Source organism: Phyllostomus discolor, chromosome 1 (assembly GCF_004126475.2).
Source record: "Phyllostomus discolor isolate MPI-MPIP mPhyDis1 chromosome 1, mPhyDis1.pri.v3, whole genome shotgun sequence".
Lineage (NCBI taxonomy): Eukaryota > Metazoa > Chordata > Mammalia > Chiroptera > Phyllostomidae > Phyllostomus > Phyllostomus discolor.
The window spans coordinates 121,858,254-121,877,745 of record NC_040903.2 but is presented as its reverse complement, the minus strand read 5'-3'; the positions used below and the strand labels follow the sequence as shown (position 1 = coordinate 121,877,745).

General features: G+C 34.7%; 1 protein-coding gene across 1 annotated transcript in view; it reads right to left on the bottom strand.

Annotated features, from left to right (window-relative positions):
* The window catches only part of MDGA2 (MAM domain containing glycosylphosphatidylinositol anchor 2), an 859,730-nt gene that overhangs the window by 465,758 nt on the left and 374,480 nt on the right, over positions 1 to 19,492 (bottom strand). The window contains exon 2 of the mRNA XM_036028780.1: positions 15,594 to 15,733. Coding sequence (XP_035884673.1) covers positions 15,594 to 15,733 — 140 coding nt within the window. The remainder of the gene's footprint in view (positions 1 to 15,593; positions 15,734 to 19,492) is intronic.

Below are 19,492 nucleotides of genomic sequence, written 5' to 3'. Positions count from 1 at the left end.
TTCAGTCTGTATGTGTGTGGACTTTATAAGAGAAGATAAGATATATTCAAGTTCCAGCAGAGTTTTAGGAATCTAATAAGACATAATAAGGTGCACGCAACCTAAAGAAATTAAGCCAAGGGGGGGTCAGTTCAAGGGTGGGAGGTGGGGATGGGTGAGGTGGGGCGGTGTGGTGGAGTGAAAATGGAGACAACTGCACTTGACCAACAATGAAAAAAAAGAAATTAGAAATATAAGAACTAAGGCTTTCCCCAGAGAAGGCAGTTATAATTAAGCAAAACAATTCAGAATAGAGATATGTTAAGTCAGCATAATGAAGGAAAATTGTTAATGCAGTTCTGGGACTTGACTATAAATATGATTGAATGGATTAATATTAATATATATATATATAAAGAGTGTGCCATTAAAAACCGGAATTGGTCAGCCTTGGGAATGGAAAAATGAGCTATCAGAAAGACAAATTGGTAAGTTTTACCTATTCTTTACTCTTAGTTTCCAGCCTTACTATTTCCTATCCCCTAAGAGATGAGGTGGCCTTCAGCGACACTGGTTGAAAGTCCTTGTTTGCCAACATGACTTCTGTTTGGCTTCTCAATTGACTTGCCTATGAGGAGGGTGATCCTGATAGACAAGAGCAATGTCCAATAAATTTGCCACTACAAGTTTGAAATAATGAGCATTTTGATCACAATTTGGCCTTATCTGCAGCTAACCTACACTGATTTACAAGTGGCACAATCTGCTATAATCTGAATTGCATTTCTCATTATAAAAACCTGACCTGATTTTTTCATTGTTTTTATGTGTATCAGTCTTTATGAAAAATGCAAACTCACTCCTAATCTGCTTTCATTATACTAACAAAACCAGATTTATGAACCTGAAAAATGAGTATTAGAAGCTGAAGCAGCCTTATTTATCAAGGTAAGTGTCCCTTTGAGGCTGACTGCTTAGTGAGGAGGAGCCAGCAATCCCCAGGAGGCACCTCTCTCCTCTCTGTGAGGGTTAGCTGTGGCCAGTTTGCCTATAAATCCATTTTTATTTTTATTATTTTTATAAATCCATTGATTAAGCCTTCTTCTGCTCTGCTCTTTTTCATTGGAGGGACCAAATACTTGCTGACTGTGTTTCCCAGACTTTCATCAGTTGCAACCAATGGGCTGGCACTAGCGTGAGACTGAAGGACAAGAAAAGGAAAAGCCAAGCCTTTCTCCCTCTCCTCAGTCTCTTCCATCCCCAGTGTAGCTCATTTCCTACATTAAATATCTTCAGTTTTAAACTCATGGTTTTAAATAATCAAAATGTTTTTTATTGTCCTTGTCCAACCCTGATTACCATGTGACATAAAAGCCCAGTAGTCAGTTCAACCACCTGTTCAAGAAGTATTAAGTAAGGACACACACATTTATAAAATTATGTAAACCAATAAACATTTGGGTTTCTACTTTTTTTGGTAAATAATATCCAAGTATGTGACTTATTGTGAATGTCAAGACTACTCGAGAAAATCAAAAATCTCAAACAGACAAATAAATGGTTGTGAGGGCCATTGTAGACTTAGGTTATATGTTTATCTAATAACAAATTAAATGTAATTTTCAGTTTAATCTATGAACACATCAAATCACTAGTGAGCTAATCTATACTGTTTAGCAATATTCAGACTATTCAGACTCATAAACATGATTTTACAGGATGTCATCACAATACTGGAGCATTACCGATTTTGTTAATTAAGATGCTGGCCAATGCAGCATGCCTGATCTCCCAGCAGGAGATCCAAAGATATGTGAGCACAAGTACCAATGAAGCACCTGTGCTGTTTCATGCATCTAAATTCCCTGTGCTAGTCCCTGTGAAGGGACTAACTCTACCTCTGGGGTTTCTGTTTTGCACCATATAAATAACAGAGGCTTCTAGCAAAATTAATTAGGGATAGTTGTCTATATAAAGTTGAACATGTCCTAGCATGCACTCTTTCAAACTCTGTTCTACTTTCTGATTGATAGTGATTTTGTACCTTCTGGGTGAAAATGAAGTTTCCATCATCTATATTATTTAGACATAGGATTATGACTTTGTAGTTTGATATAAATCAACAAATTCCAAGCAATGAGTTACCAGGATTTTTGTTTGATATTTGTAAACGTGTTCTAGCCACTTACAACCCCCATGTTGCAATGTTATATCTGTCATTAAAAGTGTCTACCATTGTCAAAAGTGGCACTCAGGGTTTAGAGTGGAGCCTTCTCTGACTAAAGGCCTTTAATAGCTTTGTGTTATCAAGTCCTATTTCTTTAGATGCTTTCTGGGTAGTAAAATGAGAAGACACATTAAGTCTTCAGGACAACCAACTCTTAATGAATTCTTTCTGGCATTGAGGTATGCAGCTTCTGACAGTATGTCTGCAGGTTTCCTTAAATGTTTAATTCTAAGAGGTAAGTGATATAGGCACAAGCAAACACAATTCAGGATTTTTAAAAAGAAACAAAATTCATTAAAGTATTAAACAATTAGCATAAAGTGATAATGCCTGTTGTATTCACCTATTCAATAAATAATTGAAACCTTCTATGTGTAAAGCTTTTGTATTTATGGTCCCATGTGTTTTATCCTCCAAAGCAGGGCACTTTTGGGAACTGAGATAAGATAGCACTTATTAGTATACCAGAATAGCCATAAGCCAGGACTGTCCAGGCACATCATGACATATGTTCACTCTAACGTGATAGAAAATGGGAATGCAAGATCCAGTCCTTTGTTTTCTAGGAGTTTACAGTCCACTGAGAAAGATAGGAATGTAAAAACAATGTGATTGTTCTGCTTTATTATTCCTATCATCATTATTATTCCAGTTTTTGTCTTCCCTTGAATGATTTTAATTGACCATGATAACCTTATTATATAATTACTACTATTGTCATTTTATATGAGGAAAACAAGTGAGAAGGAGGTTCAATAAATTACCCACATTGACAGGGCTAGAAAGTGCAGAAGGTAGAATATGAAACCATGCAGTTTAACTAGAACCTAAAATTTCTTTCACTCCCCAAAGCAGGATCCTATGATCTATTATGGTAAGAATGGACAAGTATTCTGGGATCTCACGGAAAGGGCACCTAAGCGAGTATTTTTGACCAATACTTTCAGAAGTAGGTGACAAACAAGCCATTTACTTAATTAGCCAAGAGGAAAGGGGTATGGACAAGTGGAAGGGATAACAAACAAAATCAGTATTCAAAGCACTATAGCTTCCTCCAAGGTTAAGACACACAGCAGTATATATAGGTAAGATGAGGTCGTGCTGAAATAAAGTAGGCCTGCAATCCAATACGACTAGTGTCCTTATAAGAAAAGGAAAATGCCTTTCTAAGACATGCGCACACCCCCCAACACACACTATGACTGAAGCACAACTTGGAAGGACCAGCTGAAAGCCTTGGAGGACCAGGGATGGCTGGCTACCACCTGAAGCTGAGAAGAGGCAAGGAAAGATTCTAGGGAAAGATCCTAGAATCTCAGAGGGAGCATGGCCCTTATGATGCATTGATTTCAGAATTCTATCCTTCAAAACTGTGAGAGAATAAGTCTTGGTTGTTTTATGCTACTCAGTTTGTGGTACTTTGCTACAGTAGTGCTAGAAAACTAATGCAATACAATCATCAATGCAGGCACTTGCACTATTGTGGAATTAGGGAACCCTTTAGGCTAATATTAGACATTAGCTGATATAGAATTTATACATCTGATGAACTGTGTTAGCCAGAATTTTATATAACACAAATAATGCTTCTGTGCAATGTCAGGAAACTCCAAAATCACTGAATATCATCCATCTTCTTGATAACACTGTGAAGAGTTATTCAAAATGGTCAGTTGTTCTGACTATACATATTTTCAATGCAAAAGATTGGTACCGTATTGCAAACCTGGATGCCTAAAAGTTAATCTTAACAATACAGAATTCCTATCACTCCCAACAGAGAAGCACTAATTAACTAAGGATTCTGTTCTGTTCCAGCTTATCCAGCATCACTTAATGATTTCTGCCAACGGCAAGTAAGTAAACAAGAAGGAGCCCCAGTTTGGTGCTTCCTCATGTACCAGGAGAAGCAGAAAAAGGAAGAAATCAATGTTTGCTGATGGAAAAAAGTAAAACTGTCAGGGAAATAAATGTTATTTTTAGGTTTTTGTTAAGACCTTGGCACTAAGAGAAAAATCAAAATAAAAGATTAACTATTCCTATAAATGAATTGATTGAGTCATTCTTAATAACCATTTTCTCCTTTTTCAGTCCATTTTACAAGCACTTTCCTTGTGTAGCATAAGTTAACTTTTCCAGGTCATGGAAAGGTTTTTATTACTTATTGATTTTGTTTGAAGCATCTCTGAGCATTTCAGGGAAAAACTATGATGAGACTAATATGAAACACATAGGTGGTATTTAAACCAGCATTGGTATAGATTATTAATTACACTGACAGAATATTATGTAGCATAGAAGTGGATAGGTAGTACTTTCTATAATTGTAATTGAAATTATTAAATGTAAATAGCAAACCTCAATCTTTTGAAGCCAATCTAAGGGATGTTCCATTAGATTGAAGTTTCAAAACACAAACAAATCCAATTCTCTTAATTGGATCTTTAATGTACTGGCCATAAGTGAAGAGGATACATCTAATTCAATAGGATCACAAGTAGATCACTACTACACTTGTTTTCATGCTTCCTTTTCAAAATACAGTAGTTCCCTTTGATCCGAAGTTTCCCTTTCCATAGTTTCAGTCACATGTGGTCTGAAAACCATGATCTGAAAATATTAAATGGAAAAATCTACAAATAAACAATTCACAAGTTTTAAATTGCACACTGCACTGAGCAGTATGATAAAATCTGCCCTTTTGCTCTGTCCTGACTGGGACTTGAATCATCTTTTTGTCCAGCACATACATGCTGTATACAGTACCTGCCCACGTCACTTAGTAGCCATCTCAGTTGAGAGAGAGAGAGAGCACATATTCATATACTTCTTATTATGGCATATTATGTTATAATCATTCTATTTTGCTGTTAGAAAAAATCATACTGTTAGAAAATCATATTTTCTAACATAGGGTTTGGTGCTTTTTTATACTTCAGAGATCCTCTGTGGATTTGGGATGTATGGATAAGGGAAGACTAAGGTACTTGAAATTAATATAACTATAAATAATCATTTATAGCATGTCAATGTGGTCAAATACTCATACTTTATGAATTTATCTTTATATGCACATGTATTTAAGTAGATCTATATAAGTGAATATATACATCTTTATATGTGTGTATGTAATATAGAGTCAAAAATAGATCAATTAATTTATCACTCCATCAGGAAAAAATTCACTTTAGACAATGTTAAAATGCACACATTTAGATTTTATTGACAGCTCAATAACTACTAGGAAAAAAATTAAATAGTTGAGAAAAAATCACCTATATTGTGGAATATCTACCACTTTGAGATATCTACCAGTTAAATAACATACCTAACACTATGTCAATAGAAGTATTCTTCTAATAATCAAAATACAAAATCCAATCCATCAACATCTATGTACACCAGTATAATTTGTAAATTAAAATTGTAAATGTTCACCTTAAAATGATGTGTTTAACTATGAACATTACATCCAGTAGATTCTCCATTATATGTTAATATGTGGTATTGATTTCCTTCTCTCCTCTTTAAATGTTCTGACAATTTTTAGCATTTTCTTTCATGTCAACTGCTATAATAAAATAATGGTTATAATCTCATTGTGGTTTTAATTTGCATCTCTCTGATGGCTAGTGCTGTTGAGCATTTTTCATATGCCTCTGGGCCCTCTGTATGTCCTCCTTGAAGAAGTGTCTATTCAGGTCCTTTGCCCATTTTTAAATTAGGTTGTTTGTCTTCCTGGAGTGGAGTCATCTGAGTTATTTACATATTTTGGAGATCAAATCCTTGTCCAATGTATCATTGGTAAATATAGTTTCCAATATGGTCAGTCCCCTTTTAATTTTGATGATGTTTTCTTTAGCTGTGGAGAGGCTTTGTAATTTGATGTAGTCCCATTTGTTTATTCTTTCCTTTATTCCCTCGTCCTAGGGGATATATTGGCAAAAATATTGTTACATGGGATATCTGAAATTTTCATGCCTTTGTTTTACTCTAGGACTTTGATGATGTCACCACTTATATTTAAGTCTTTTATCCATTTTGAGTTTATTCTGATATAAGATGTAAGTTGGTGGTCTAGTTTCATTTTTTTTCATGTACCAGTTCAGTTATCCCAGCACCAATTATTGAAGAGTCTATCTTTACTCCATTGTGTGCTAGTGCCCCCTTTGTCAAATATTACTTGACCATAGAGATATGGGCTTATTTCTGGGCCCTCTATTATGTTCTGTTGATCTATGTTGTCTGTTCTTATGCCAGTACGGCTGTTCTGATTACAGTGGCCTTGTAGTATAGTTTGATATCAAGTATTATTTCTGATCTAATATTTGTATTGAGAGAAACCATTTTATAGGATTCCACTGGATCCTTCCTACCATAATGACTCTAACTTACCCCACAGGCCAGACAAGTGATGTGAGGGTCCTGACAGCTTCCAAATACATCCATCCCAATTAGTTACTTGGGAGTCTGGAGAAATAACCATAGATCCACTTACCTAGTCCAGAGCTCCATTTATCACCTGATTCCATGAACCCTAACTCTGATGGTGTTGGCTTTACAAGTCCATTGATTTTGGGGCCATCTCATACTCTGTACCTTCAATGAACCTCAAAGAGTTTTGGTATCCCTTTCTTCAGTAAAAATTATTATGTTATATGGCCACAAATTCCTTTGGGGAAAAATTCAGATTATGTTTTTGGTTTAAGCTTCTAGTGATCTTACTGGATCTTTACACAAAGAAACCTGGTTTTCCTTTTAAACAATGAGTGTTGGCTCTGTGAAGGAGTTTCAGTCTGGAAGCTGGATGAGTGGTTATGACTATTTATTGCAGTGGAAAATGTCAATACCATCTCCACCAGATGTCATTTTTGTCCATTTTTAGGGGTTGCATACCACTTTAGTGAGGTACCCTTGTATTTTATCCCCAAGGACACCATAATGTATTATCCATCACCACATAGCCCTGTAGGGAAAGGCAATCTGGTTGTTATTCTGACACTGCTGATCATTGCACTGTTCATGTCTACACTGAATCTGCTGGTGAAGTGTTACCAACTAGTCGCTTCTATTTCAGATTCCTATCATCCTGCTGAGTTTGGATATCCTAGTCCCATGGCAGCATCACTTCCTTTAGACCCAGTCTGCAGAAGACAGTCACCCTGAGCTTCATGAAGATGCCAGAGCCCATCTGACCGATACATTTTGTATAGTAGCAGGTTTCTCCTTTAGGAAATCTTTAAAAACAAATCTCATATAATGAATCTATGCTAACATCCTCACCTCCCTGAGTCTTCTGAGACCTTCTTCAATATTTTGCAAAGGCAATTCCCATATTTCTACGAACTTACTGCAAGTCATCATTGCGGGTGTCTAAATTTCAAAGAGTCATCATAGCAACATACTAAGTCTGGCTTACAGATAATCAAAATCAAGTCATGGAAGAGTGTTTCCACCAGAAATTCTCCCTAGCACAACACTCTCAAAATCTAGACTCATATATGTCAGAGGTAGCACAAGATCCATGAGCTAAAGCCAGGCATATGACCAAGACCAACTTCAATGGAGTTGAAGTTGGTCTTGGTCATATGTAGGCAGGAATGCTCTACCTACTATATTAGGTTACCTGCTTTGTGTAGTGATGGCAGTAAAACTTAGAATTATTAATTTTATAAAAGAAAATATTTTTATCAACCACTCAATCACAAGTATGATGATTTACTCATTAGTTACTTTTTGTTAAACACTCTACTAAATGATCCACATGTATTATCTCATTAGGCACATTAACATTTTTTAACTTTTATTTATTGATTTGACAGAGAAAGAGAGAGAGAGAGAGAGAGAGAGAGAGAGAGAGAGAGGGAGGGACAGAATGAGATGTGTTGTTCCACTTGTTTATGCACTTATTGGCTGATTCTTCTATGTGTCCTGACTTGAGATCAAACCTGCAACCATTTCATATGCAGATGGGGCTCTAACCAACTGAGCTACCTGGCCAGGGCAACATTAACATTTTTTGAGCAAGTGTCTGATGTATATAAGAAATGTTTCTTGTAAGTATAAGACTGTCCACGGAATTAAATAAAAGATGATCTCTGAAATAACTAAGTTAATTCACATCTTCTAAGAAGCAAAAATGACTCTAAATTTATGAGGATTTTCATTAAAATTTTAAAAATCTTTGAATAGTGCTGATGGACTGAGAGTAAATATCAGCAGTTTGGGAGTATATTAAAGTTTTGAACCAAAAAGGCTTTCTATATTCTATATAAAATTCAGTAAAACAAATCTATTTGAATGCATGGCATAAACCATCAGAAAGACTGAAAGAGATTCCTCCAAACCAAACTGTGGTGAGTGTATTTACCCATGTGACCAAGACTGTAATAAAGCTGTATTTTGTCAGGGAATGGGAAAAGTATGTGTGTGAGGGAGAGACTATGAAGGTAGCTATTGATAATGGAAGTTGGGATTAATGAATTTTTGAATGCTTGGCTAAAACTCTTTCCCATATCCTTTCAAAGTGTTCACTGAAAAAACACTAGTTTTCTTTTTTTTAGTTGGAGTCTCTCACATGATGTAGCAGACAGGTCCAGTCTAGATAGATTTATTACATATTTTTAAAAGTGAATTATATTAAATTCTTTAAACCACAAGAAGGAACAAATGTAATATTTGATTATCTCTGATTAGATAGCATACCCTAACTCTGCCTATTTAATTGAACATAAATCTAATGTCTATTTTTCATGTGCATGCAGTAATAGTATTTTTAAAAATTTAATAGCTGAACTAGAAACAATGGAAATATGAAGCAAGATATATAAAATATTTGCAAAGTACAACACGTAGCTAGCACTAATGGTTTCAGCCTGAAGAACTTGCTACCAAAATTCACTAAAATCTTCATTATATGATTATCACTTTAGAACTGGTATAGAAAATTAATAAGAATAAAAACATCAATAAATCTGCAACAGTCCTAATAGTCAAGGATATATTTATATAGCAAATAAATGACTGAATATGATCCTATTATACAATTGAAAAATGGACTTGCCGACTAGTACTTTCTTTTATCCAAAAAGCAAATACTCCATAGAGATGAGCTATAATAAATTAGTACACAGTTTTAATGCTTTTTAGATTAGTGTTTGGATATACATATGTATTTTTAAAGAGTGGTTTTCAAAAATATTTTAGTGATGAAATATATTATTCAGATATAATCTTATCCAGAAAGCCAACTCATGAAAGTGGAGCTGTTTTGATTGATGCACTTTAATTTTCTTTTGTTTTGTTTTGTTTCAAAGAGAAGGAAGGGCCCTGGCTGGTATAGCTCAGTGGATTCATCACAGGCTGCGAACCAAAGGGTCATGGGTTCAATTCCCAGTCAGGGCACATGCCTGGGTTGTGGGTCAGGTTTCCAGTAGGGGGCATGTGAGAGGCAACCACACATTGATGTTTCTCTTCCTATCTTTCTCCTTCCCTTCCCCTCTCTCTAAAAATAAATAAATAAATAAAATCTTTAAAAAAGAGAGAGAGAAGGAAAGGTCAGTATCTTCCAGCTTCCCGAATATGCTTACCCTTGTTTCTTATTAACACAATTTCAAAGATCCTCACTTTATACACATTATAATAAAACAGTATTTCTCTCATTGTACACCTGAAAATAATACAGTTATATATCAATTATACCTCAATTTTTTTAAAAAGAGAGAGAAAATGGCATTTTAAGGCTGTGGCGTGTGTACAACGTTGCCTATCCTGTACAGATTAGGGCAGAGTGAGAGAGTGACAAGAAATACAGACGACATTAGACTAATATTTTGTATTATGTACAAAACTATTTCCTGATGATTAAATCATTGAATATAAAAATGACTATAAGTTGTTAAGTAAAAAGCACACAATGTGAGATGTATTCAAATGAAAGAGAACTTCTTAAAATAAGTACAAAATTTAGAAGCCGAAAATAAAATGATTAAATACTGCATCTTTTAAAAAAGATTTTATTTATTTATTTTTAGACAGAAGGGAAGGGAGGGTGAAACACAGGGAGAGAAACATCAGCGTGTTGTTGCTTCTCACTCACGTTCCCCATTGGCGACTGGGCCCCCAACCCAGGCATGTGCCCTAGACTGGGAATTGAACCAGAGACCTTTCAGGTCACAGGCCAGCACTCAATCCATCATTCATCTTTTAAAAACAAAAACCCTGAATAAAAATAACATACACAATATTAAAAGACAACACAGTGGAAGGTAAAATTTGCAACATGTGCATCAGATTTAATTTAATTATGTAATATAATTAGTAATAAAATATAGTACAGGTCAACAGGAAAACAAGCTGCAAACCAATAAGAAAATAGAAGTAGATAAGAACTATCAATAGGAAAAGAAGATGAACAAATTATTGATATATTTGGACTTATGTGGGAAATGTTCAAATTGGCTAGTGATTTTAAAAATGCAAATTTATTTTTTAAATTATTTTATCGTTGTTCAAGTACAGTTGTCTGCATTTATCCCCTACCACTCCTCCCACACCCCAGCCATATCTTCTCTCTCCCCTGTTTCCACCCCCGCCTTGGTTTTGTCCATGTGTCCTTTATAATTGTTCCTGAAAACCCTTCCCCCCTAATTTTACTGTACAAGTGTATAATTTACTTTCACCTACCAAAGTGACAAAACCTTAAGAAGATTCACTTATGCTAAGGAAGTAAAAGTCACTTTCAAGTTTGTCTAAATAATTCCATTTTGAGAAAGGAAATTATCCTACACCGATGCTGATATACATGTATTAAAACATGTATATAAACGTACACACTTAACAGAGTGTTCATTAAATTATTTTTTGAGATAGTGAAATCTTTGAGTAGTTTGATGTCGAACAACATGGTAGTAGTTACAAATGTTTAATGCACCCGTGCAGTAGAATGCAGTGCACCCATACAAAGTACAATCCAGCCTTTGTGAAGATAATGATCTAAGTCAATGGCTTTCAAAATTTAGCATACATCAAAATTTTCTGGAAGGCCTGCAAAAACATAAGCCTGTTGTTGGCCCTAAAGCAGGAGTTTCAGACATGATGGGCCTGATAATTTTCATTTTAACAAGTTATTTCCAGGGATCACACTCTGAGAACCACTATGCTGGATCTGTACTTGCTCATTTGAACACACAGTCAAGTAAAAAATTCTACTCATAGAATAATACTTTTCATTATCTACTATTTTTTAAAAATGAATAGACAGCCCTGGTTGGTGTGGCTCAATGGACAGAGTGATGGCTTGTGAACCAGAAGGTCACTGGTGGATTCCCAGTCAGGGCACATGCGTGGGTTGCAGGCCAGGTCCCCATTTGGGAACTAGGAAAAGGCAACCAATCAGTGTATCTCTTGCACACCAATATTTCCCTCCTGCTTTCTCTCCTTCCCTTCCTCTCTCTCTAAAAATAAATAAATAAAATCTTAAAAAATAAAAACATGAAAAACATATATAATTATATTTATGCAAAACCACCAAACAGGGAAGGAAGATGATATACCAAACTACTTGGTATCTGTCTCTGGGAGGTGGGTGGCAAACTGAAGGGGAATATTCATGTCAAATATTCTATCATTAAAGGCATTTACAAGAAGACTACATTCAAAATTTACTTATTTTCAGTTTGATAATACTGAGCAAGAGAGAAAAAGAAGGAGGAGAGGGAGGGAGAGATGGAGGGAGAGAGAGAGGATGTCTAAAGGTAATATTAGGTTGGTAAATTTACTGGCAAACACCTCCTTTCTTTAACTCCCCATGCACCTTTATAATAAGCCCTCATTAAACAAGGTAATCTGAAAGTAGTTTTAGTGCTTCCAAGCTAAAAAAACTAATAAACAGATATAAAGTCTTTGCAGACCATTAAAATGAGAACATATTGAAATTTATTTAAATAACTCTAATTTAGACTATAAGAATGCTAAGAACCATTTTTAAAATCTACTTATTTTCATGCCCATACATTCGATTCTAGAACTCATAAGGTTAAGCATAAATTACTTAAAAATAATAAAAGTCAACATGTTTTATTATGTGACTATATATTGCTTATTATGTGCCAAGTATGTATGTATGTGTATGTATACATTATGCATGTGTATATATACATATTATATGTACATACATTGTAACTATATAACTATATATAGTTATAATATACATTTAAGTACCAAAAAGGATTTGTAATAAAATATGATGAATACCATCATCCCTATTATATAGAAAAAACTGAGGTGCAGAGAGCAAAAAGGTTAAGCAACTTCCCCAAGGTCACACTAGTAGTCATGGAGAGTCCCCAGGTATGTATACACAGGCAGTCTGATTCCAATGTTGTACTCTTAACTACTGCATTGAATTCACCTCTTCTTCACTTACTGTATTTCCCTTGGATTCATTAATATCCTCAGACCACTATACATTGCCAAACAACATATTTTTAAATTATTTTTTAATTAAAAAATGCTGCCTTTGAATATTTCTGAAAATGGAAATCTTTGTGACTCTCATTGCCCCTGGAAAATGCAACAGATTAAGAAATCTCTCCTCCACTGCATTTTCAACTCTTATCATATTCGGATTAGAGTAAGCAACAAGAAAACCATTCCAGCTTCATGGTATCAGCCAAGAAAAACCATCCTCAGGACCAGCTGCCAACAGCATGCCCTTCAGTGTTTGGCCAGGCTGCCAAGGCCCAGCTGTTCTGTCAGCCTTCCTTATACAGTTTGTTGACAAAGAAGAAGTCCAATTAATTTTTCAAACTGGCAATATGAGCTGAAACTTATTCACCTGCAAACACATGAATTACTTCTAGGAATGAAGAAATAACAATACTGAACAATAAATTCTTGTGAATTTCAGAGCACACTGAGACATTTCCAAAAATGGAATTGCTTAGGAAAAATATATAAAGTGATGCTCTACTCTTTTGTATCAGAACTTATTTTAGATCAGTCAGAGATCAAAAGGTGCACCCTAGCATGAGAGGGAAGATATATGGGGAAAATGAGAAATTTCTAATATTAAGGGAACATAAGGGTGGAGGCAGAAGGAGCAGAACAGCTGGGATAACTTAAAATCAGAGACAAGAAGTTACATTTGTAAGTAAAATTTGGAGTTCAGAATGCAGAATTTGGCACACTCAGTGTGGGAATAATGCAAGCATCAATGAGTCTTCTCTTACCATAAATTCCCTCTCATAAAGCAGCTTGTGGCTTCTTTTAGGTTTGTTTTGACTCTCTTGTTTTGATCCCAACTTTTTGATTCTGGAATTCTTTTTTTTTAAAGATTTTATTTATTTATTTTTAGAGAGGGACGGGAGGGAGAAAGAGAGAGAGAGAAACATCAATGTGCGGTTGCTGGGGCCGTGGCCTGCAACCCAGGCATGTGCCCTGACTGGGAATCGAACCTCCGATTCTTTGGTTCACAGCCCGCGCTCAGTCCACTGAGCTATGGCAGCCAGGGCTAGAATTCTTATTTTATATATATATAAACTGCAGTCTGACTATATATATATATATATACATATACACACACACACACACACACACACACACACTGCAGTTATATATATAAGCTGTTGTCTGTGTGTGTGTATATATATATGTATATATATACCGAGTGTGTATACATATATATACACATATACTCACATATATAAACAAAGAACTTATAATCAAATGATAACTATACTAAATTTTTTTGACATAATATTCTCAAGTTAATACTATTTTTTAATTTTAGTAAAATTATTTTCACTGGACTCCATTGTTTTCTGTATAAATTTTAAAAATCCTTCCATGTTAGCTTCTCTATTTATATCAAGTTTTAACAATTGTTATTTATGTTCTTACATGTTTAGGTTTGCAATTTTTCTACAAAGTCTGATTATACTGGGTCAAATTTGTAGAAATCAATTTTATTAAGACAACTTATTCTTTAATCAATTTTCAGTTAATAGCAAATGTTATAATTTGCAATTTTAGCCATTAAGAATTATAATATTTTAAATATTTTTTCATTTTTTTCTAGGTTACTTTTTTAGTTTTCCATATTACCAACAGCATGAGTTTTATAAAATGTATTTTACCATACTTATTTTTATTTTTCTTCAGAGTCAGAATGGTAGAATCATAACATTCTTGAATATTAAGCTCTAAGGAAGGTCAGAGCAAAAGACAAGCTTAAAACAATGGCTCACAAAATCTCCACATTGCTTTCTTTAATGGGATTTACTGGCATGACACAAGTTTCAGGAGTACAATTTGATAACACATCAGATGTACAGTGTATTGTGCATTTACTACCCTTTGAGCCCCCTTTCCACATTGGTCTTTACTTTTCCCTATGTGATCTGAATTTTTTTCTGTAACACAAAAACTTAAAATATGTAACTTTGTCTACCAAATGAGACTTTTCCATCATAGTGTTTGTGTTTATTATCAATGTATGCTTTGGACTGGTCAGGTTAAACATAGAATTAAAAACTGGCAAATCATGAATAAAACATCCTGAATGTACCTGAAAAAAATTTTCATTATAGATACATAGTTTTCTTTCTTTTTTAAATTTTTATTTATTTATTTTTAGAGAGGGAAGGGAGGGAGAAAGAGAGAGAGAGAGAGAGAAACATCAATGTGCTCTTGCTGGGGGTCATGGCCTGGAACCCAGGCATGTACCCTGACTGGGAATCGAACCTGCGACACTTTGGTTCGCAGCTCCTAACTCAATCCACTGAGCTACTCCAGCCAGGGCTAGATACATAGTTTTCCATATTATCTTATAGTAACCCTTTCTTTGACTCCTACAGCTTTTTCTTTGCTCATTGTTTCTAATTTTAGTGCCCTTTGAAAGTGTCGATATCTGATCCTGCTAATAAATTAGCTTTAAAAAGCTGTAAGTCATGACTCTGAGTGTCTGAATGCACATAACACCTACAAACATTTGTTTTCCAAAATTTTCTATGGCTATAATGAGCAGGTGTAAGGAAAGTACATATGACCTAGTGCATCACAGTTTCCAGAACAGATGGATGCCTCCTCAACAGAAATTAGGTTATCATGAGGTCATGTTCCACATTCTAAATAAACGAATTGTTATATGAGTTGTTAGCTTACTAAGATATAGTTGTAGTTTTCTTTTTAACAGCTTTCTTAGAAATGTCTTCCGAATTTCTCATCATACCAAACCAAAAATCTCTTTTTTTAAATCCAAATACAAATACTTCAAGGTTGAATGTTCAGCAGTCACCATCCTTATACTGTATTACACCCCCTAACTGAATTTCACACACACACAAACTGAAAGAGAGTATTCCCCAATGTCATGGTTCAGACTCACCTGTGGACGTGGATGTCCAGTGACTAGACAGGTCAATTCAAGGGTTTCTCCTTCCCGTATAGTGTAGACTCTCTCAGAGTAGCGCTCTTCCTCAATGTTACAGGCCAAGCCCGAATGGACAATACGAACCGTGGGGGGAGCTGTTGAGTCAGGAAGAGAGACAAGATACATAAAAAGATAGGTAAACCATCTTCCCATGAATCATCCTCATTTTAAGAGCAATTCTTATTAGAATTTATCAGAATCAAATCCATCAATCTTAACACTTTGAGAATCCCCGAAGGATTAAAATTTTTGCTATGGATGGAAAGCTTGAAATTTATTTAAAAGTCACAAAGACATTCTGAATATGTCGAGAGGGAATAGAGTGGTGAGAGAAAACTGGTAACTCAGAAAATCTCCATCATTACAAAAACACATGATAAAATTTGATTGCAAAAATGTGCAAGGTCCCCTTCCTTTATGAAATGCAAATTTTAATATAGTAAAGGGTGTTGTCCAAATACTAGGTAGTGCAAAAGAAGACCATTGGTTAAAAAAAAAGAATTTGAATTGAAGAGGCTGTCATTTTTCTACAAATTTTATAAGCCCTTTGGTGCAAACAGGAAGCTAAGGAATGAAAACATTTGAATATGAGGAACTGAACACTTACTTAGTTTTCAATTTTTATAGACTCCTGTAGTGATATGAACAAACGATGATTATTGGATTAAGCCACTGACAAAGTCAATATATCATTGAAGCCTAAGTACAAAATTCTTATTCAAAAGAGACTTAGTTCTCATGAAGCTGACCATTATGAATAATTCTCTCCTGTTTCAGGGCCATGTAAATCAGTAAAACTTGATTGGCTCTCATGGGTTCACACATCACTGCAAAGCCAACACATACAAAAACTCTTCACGTCATGGCAAACTTACATAATAAAATATTTCCTGTCATCAAGGAGATTACCATCATCTACTGGCTGCAAAATGGATATCATTCCCTTTTGTGAGTGCAGTATTTTGTTTATAATACATTTGGGAGTGAAGGAGAAACTCATCTTAATCAAAAGCCAGTGGAAAGGCTATATATACCAACATGTTAAAGACATGAGTAATGCCAAGAATTTCCTGGTAGCAATCTCAGCCTAAACAGCAGTGGTATTAACAGAGGCTGTGATTGCTTACAAATTAAGGCTTACAGGTTTGAAATTTTTATTTTAATTCTAAAAGGATCATTGATTCCATAGAATTTGAAAGTAAACCTGGTGATTCTATGGAAGAGATAAAATGATTTTATAAGTCTAATTTATGGAAAAACTTCTGAGAAAATCTATGTTCTGAAAACTTAAAAAAAGATTTCACTATGTAATACTTTGTTTTATATGATGGAAATGTATAGAACAAATAGATTTTAATCACAGAAAATGGCATATTTTAATATTATCCTTCTCATTTCAAACAGAAACTGAAAGATAAAAAAGCTACTTATAAATAATAAAATAACTGATCATTTTGATATCTTTCTGGATACCCAATTAGAGTCCTGTTCTCCAACTTTCAAATTCAGATGGCACTCTCCAATACTCAGTGTCAAATGACATGTAAACATTTCCAACAGTAGGATATGAATGAAAAGTATTTCTAGAACAGTAGTTCCTACATTCAGTATGCATGATAACCCATCCAGGAACTCAGAGGCATGCACAGAGAACTGTGTGTGTGCAGAAAACCCCAAGAATCTGCATTTTCACCAAACATCCTTGATAATGACATAACAGTGCTACATAGATCAGGTTATCAGAAATGATTTTGTGGGTCTTATAAATATTTGTTGACTAAAGTAAAATACTTGAATAGACAAAATATCCTTTTTTACAAATTTTTTCAAGTAACTAAACTTCATACTCTGCACCATTTCACTAGTTTAAAAAACTAAATGGTGCATAAACAAATCATGTTTTTTGTTCAATAAAATCAATTTATCAAAAATTTTCCACCATGTCTTTGGACTCTGTCTAGACACAGTAATAATTTGTTTAGTGTTATGACATTAGAAATCCTTATCTGCAGAGTTTCTCTGGTGTCCTGATGTATTTCATACAATGTTTCCTTCAACTCATTTCCTTCAGTGATCAAATTTAAACTTCAATTAAGACAAGTGATATTGAAGAGTAACTTATTTTACAATAAATAGCTGCCTACATATTATAGAAGTTAACAAACTGATGACAATTAATCTATACTTGTAAACTATAAATAGAAAATCATTAAATAGAAAATATAGATTCATTACTTTGAAATACATTTCTGTGCCAAATTTTGCTTAATAAGTGATGGCCCACATGTTTATTAATAGATCTAATTATGTAGTAACATGACATCCTTTCCAGACTAATTTACACTTGTTATTTTTGTTTTAATTTCAAGTCAATGAATAGTACTGCTATTTTTAAGATATATCTTTCCAAAGTATCATTATGCAAATAAGTAGCTTATTTAAACCATTTAAATTATACAGTCGGCACATTGTGTTCATTCACAAGGGTTAATTTTATTCTCTTTTTCTTCACATTTTAACACATTCTTGGAAAAGGTAATTGCCTATATACTGTAATCATGAACCTACCACCTATTTTATAGGAGGGTGAAGGGTTCTCCCATATTTTAAGTGTTGAAGATGTATTTTTCCTAGTATGCATTAAAATATACTCTAAGTACTTCAGGTTGGGAGGAATGGGTGAAAAAAGTGAAAGGGATTAAGAACAAATTTCTAGCTATAAAAATGGTCACAGGGATATACAGTCCAGCATAGGGAATATGGTCAATAATATTGTAGAAAGTATGTGTGGTGCCCAATGCCAGACGGTAGTGAGAACATTGGGATGATCACTTTTAAGGTATATAAATGTCTAATCACTATGTTGTACATCTCCAACTAATATAATATTATATGTCAACTGTAACTGAAAAATAAATTTAAAATGTTTTATATATACTGTGCTCAGTACTTCAGCTGCTCAATGATAAAGTGAACATTCTGGAAGCTTCCATTAACTCCTTTGCTCTGCAGAAAGCTCAGCCTAAAAGGTCTTAGAGCTCATCTAGTTCAATGTTCTTATTTCCACATAGGGAAGTAAAGTCTGAGGACACTAAAAGGAAGCAGGACTTGCCATCCCAAAATATGCCTTGTGGGATATTGATCATTTTAGGCTGGTTGTTTTTAAGAAACAAAGCCTCAGGAAAATCCACTGACCTTCTAACTGCCTAGAGGACCTTAGATGGAGGACCTGTCCCAGGGAAGCACTACCATTATAGGTGACTGTAGTATAATGTGAGCCTGTGGGTGATTGTCAGGGAGGAGCCAGAAAGGCCCCATTTGACCAAAGGTTTCTCTGTGGTCCATTGTTAAAGATCTCCCTGCAAACCTTTGTCTACCAAACTTTTGCTTTTATATCTCCATGTTAATTGCCTTCTTTCCCTTTGAAGTCCCAAACCACACCCCCATGCTTCTCCTTAGCTCAAGATGGCATATAAGCCTTTTAACTCCAGATCTGTCCTAGGGTCTCATGTTCATATAGAACCCTTATATGTACATACCTAATAAATTTGGTCATTTTTTCCTGCTAATCTGTCTCATGTCAATTTGATTATTAATCCAGCCAGAATAATTTAGAAGGTCAGAAAGCAAATTAATTTCTTTGTCCCCTTGACACTGTGAACTGGCCACAGGTCTGCAGTTAGTATGGCTCAAATAAGACCAGAATCAGTGGTCATTTGGTCTTTTCACTACTGCATGTTATGAAAACTATGTCTGATAAAATTAAATTAGAGTTCTAAATAACTCCCACACTAGACCTAGACTAGATTTCAGGAATAAAAAAGATTGAGAAACTGTTCATGAAATACAGCACC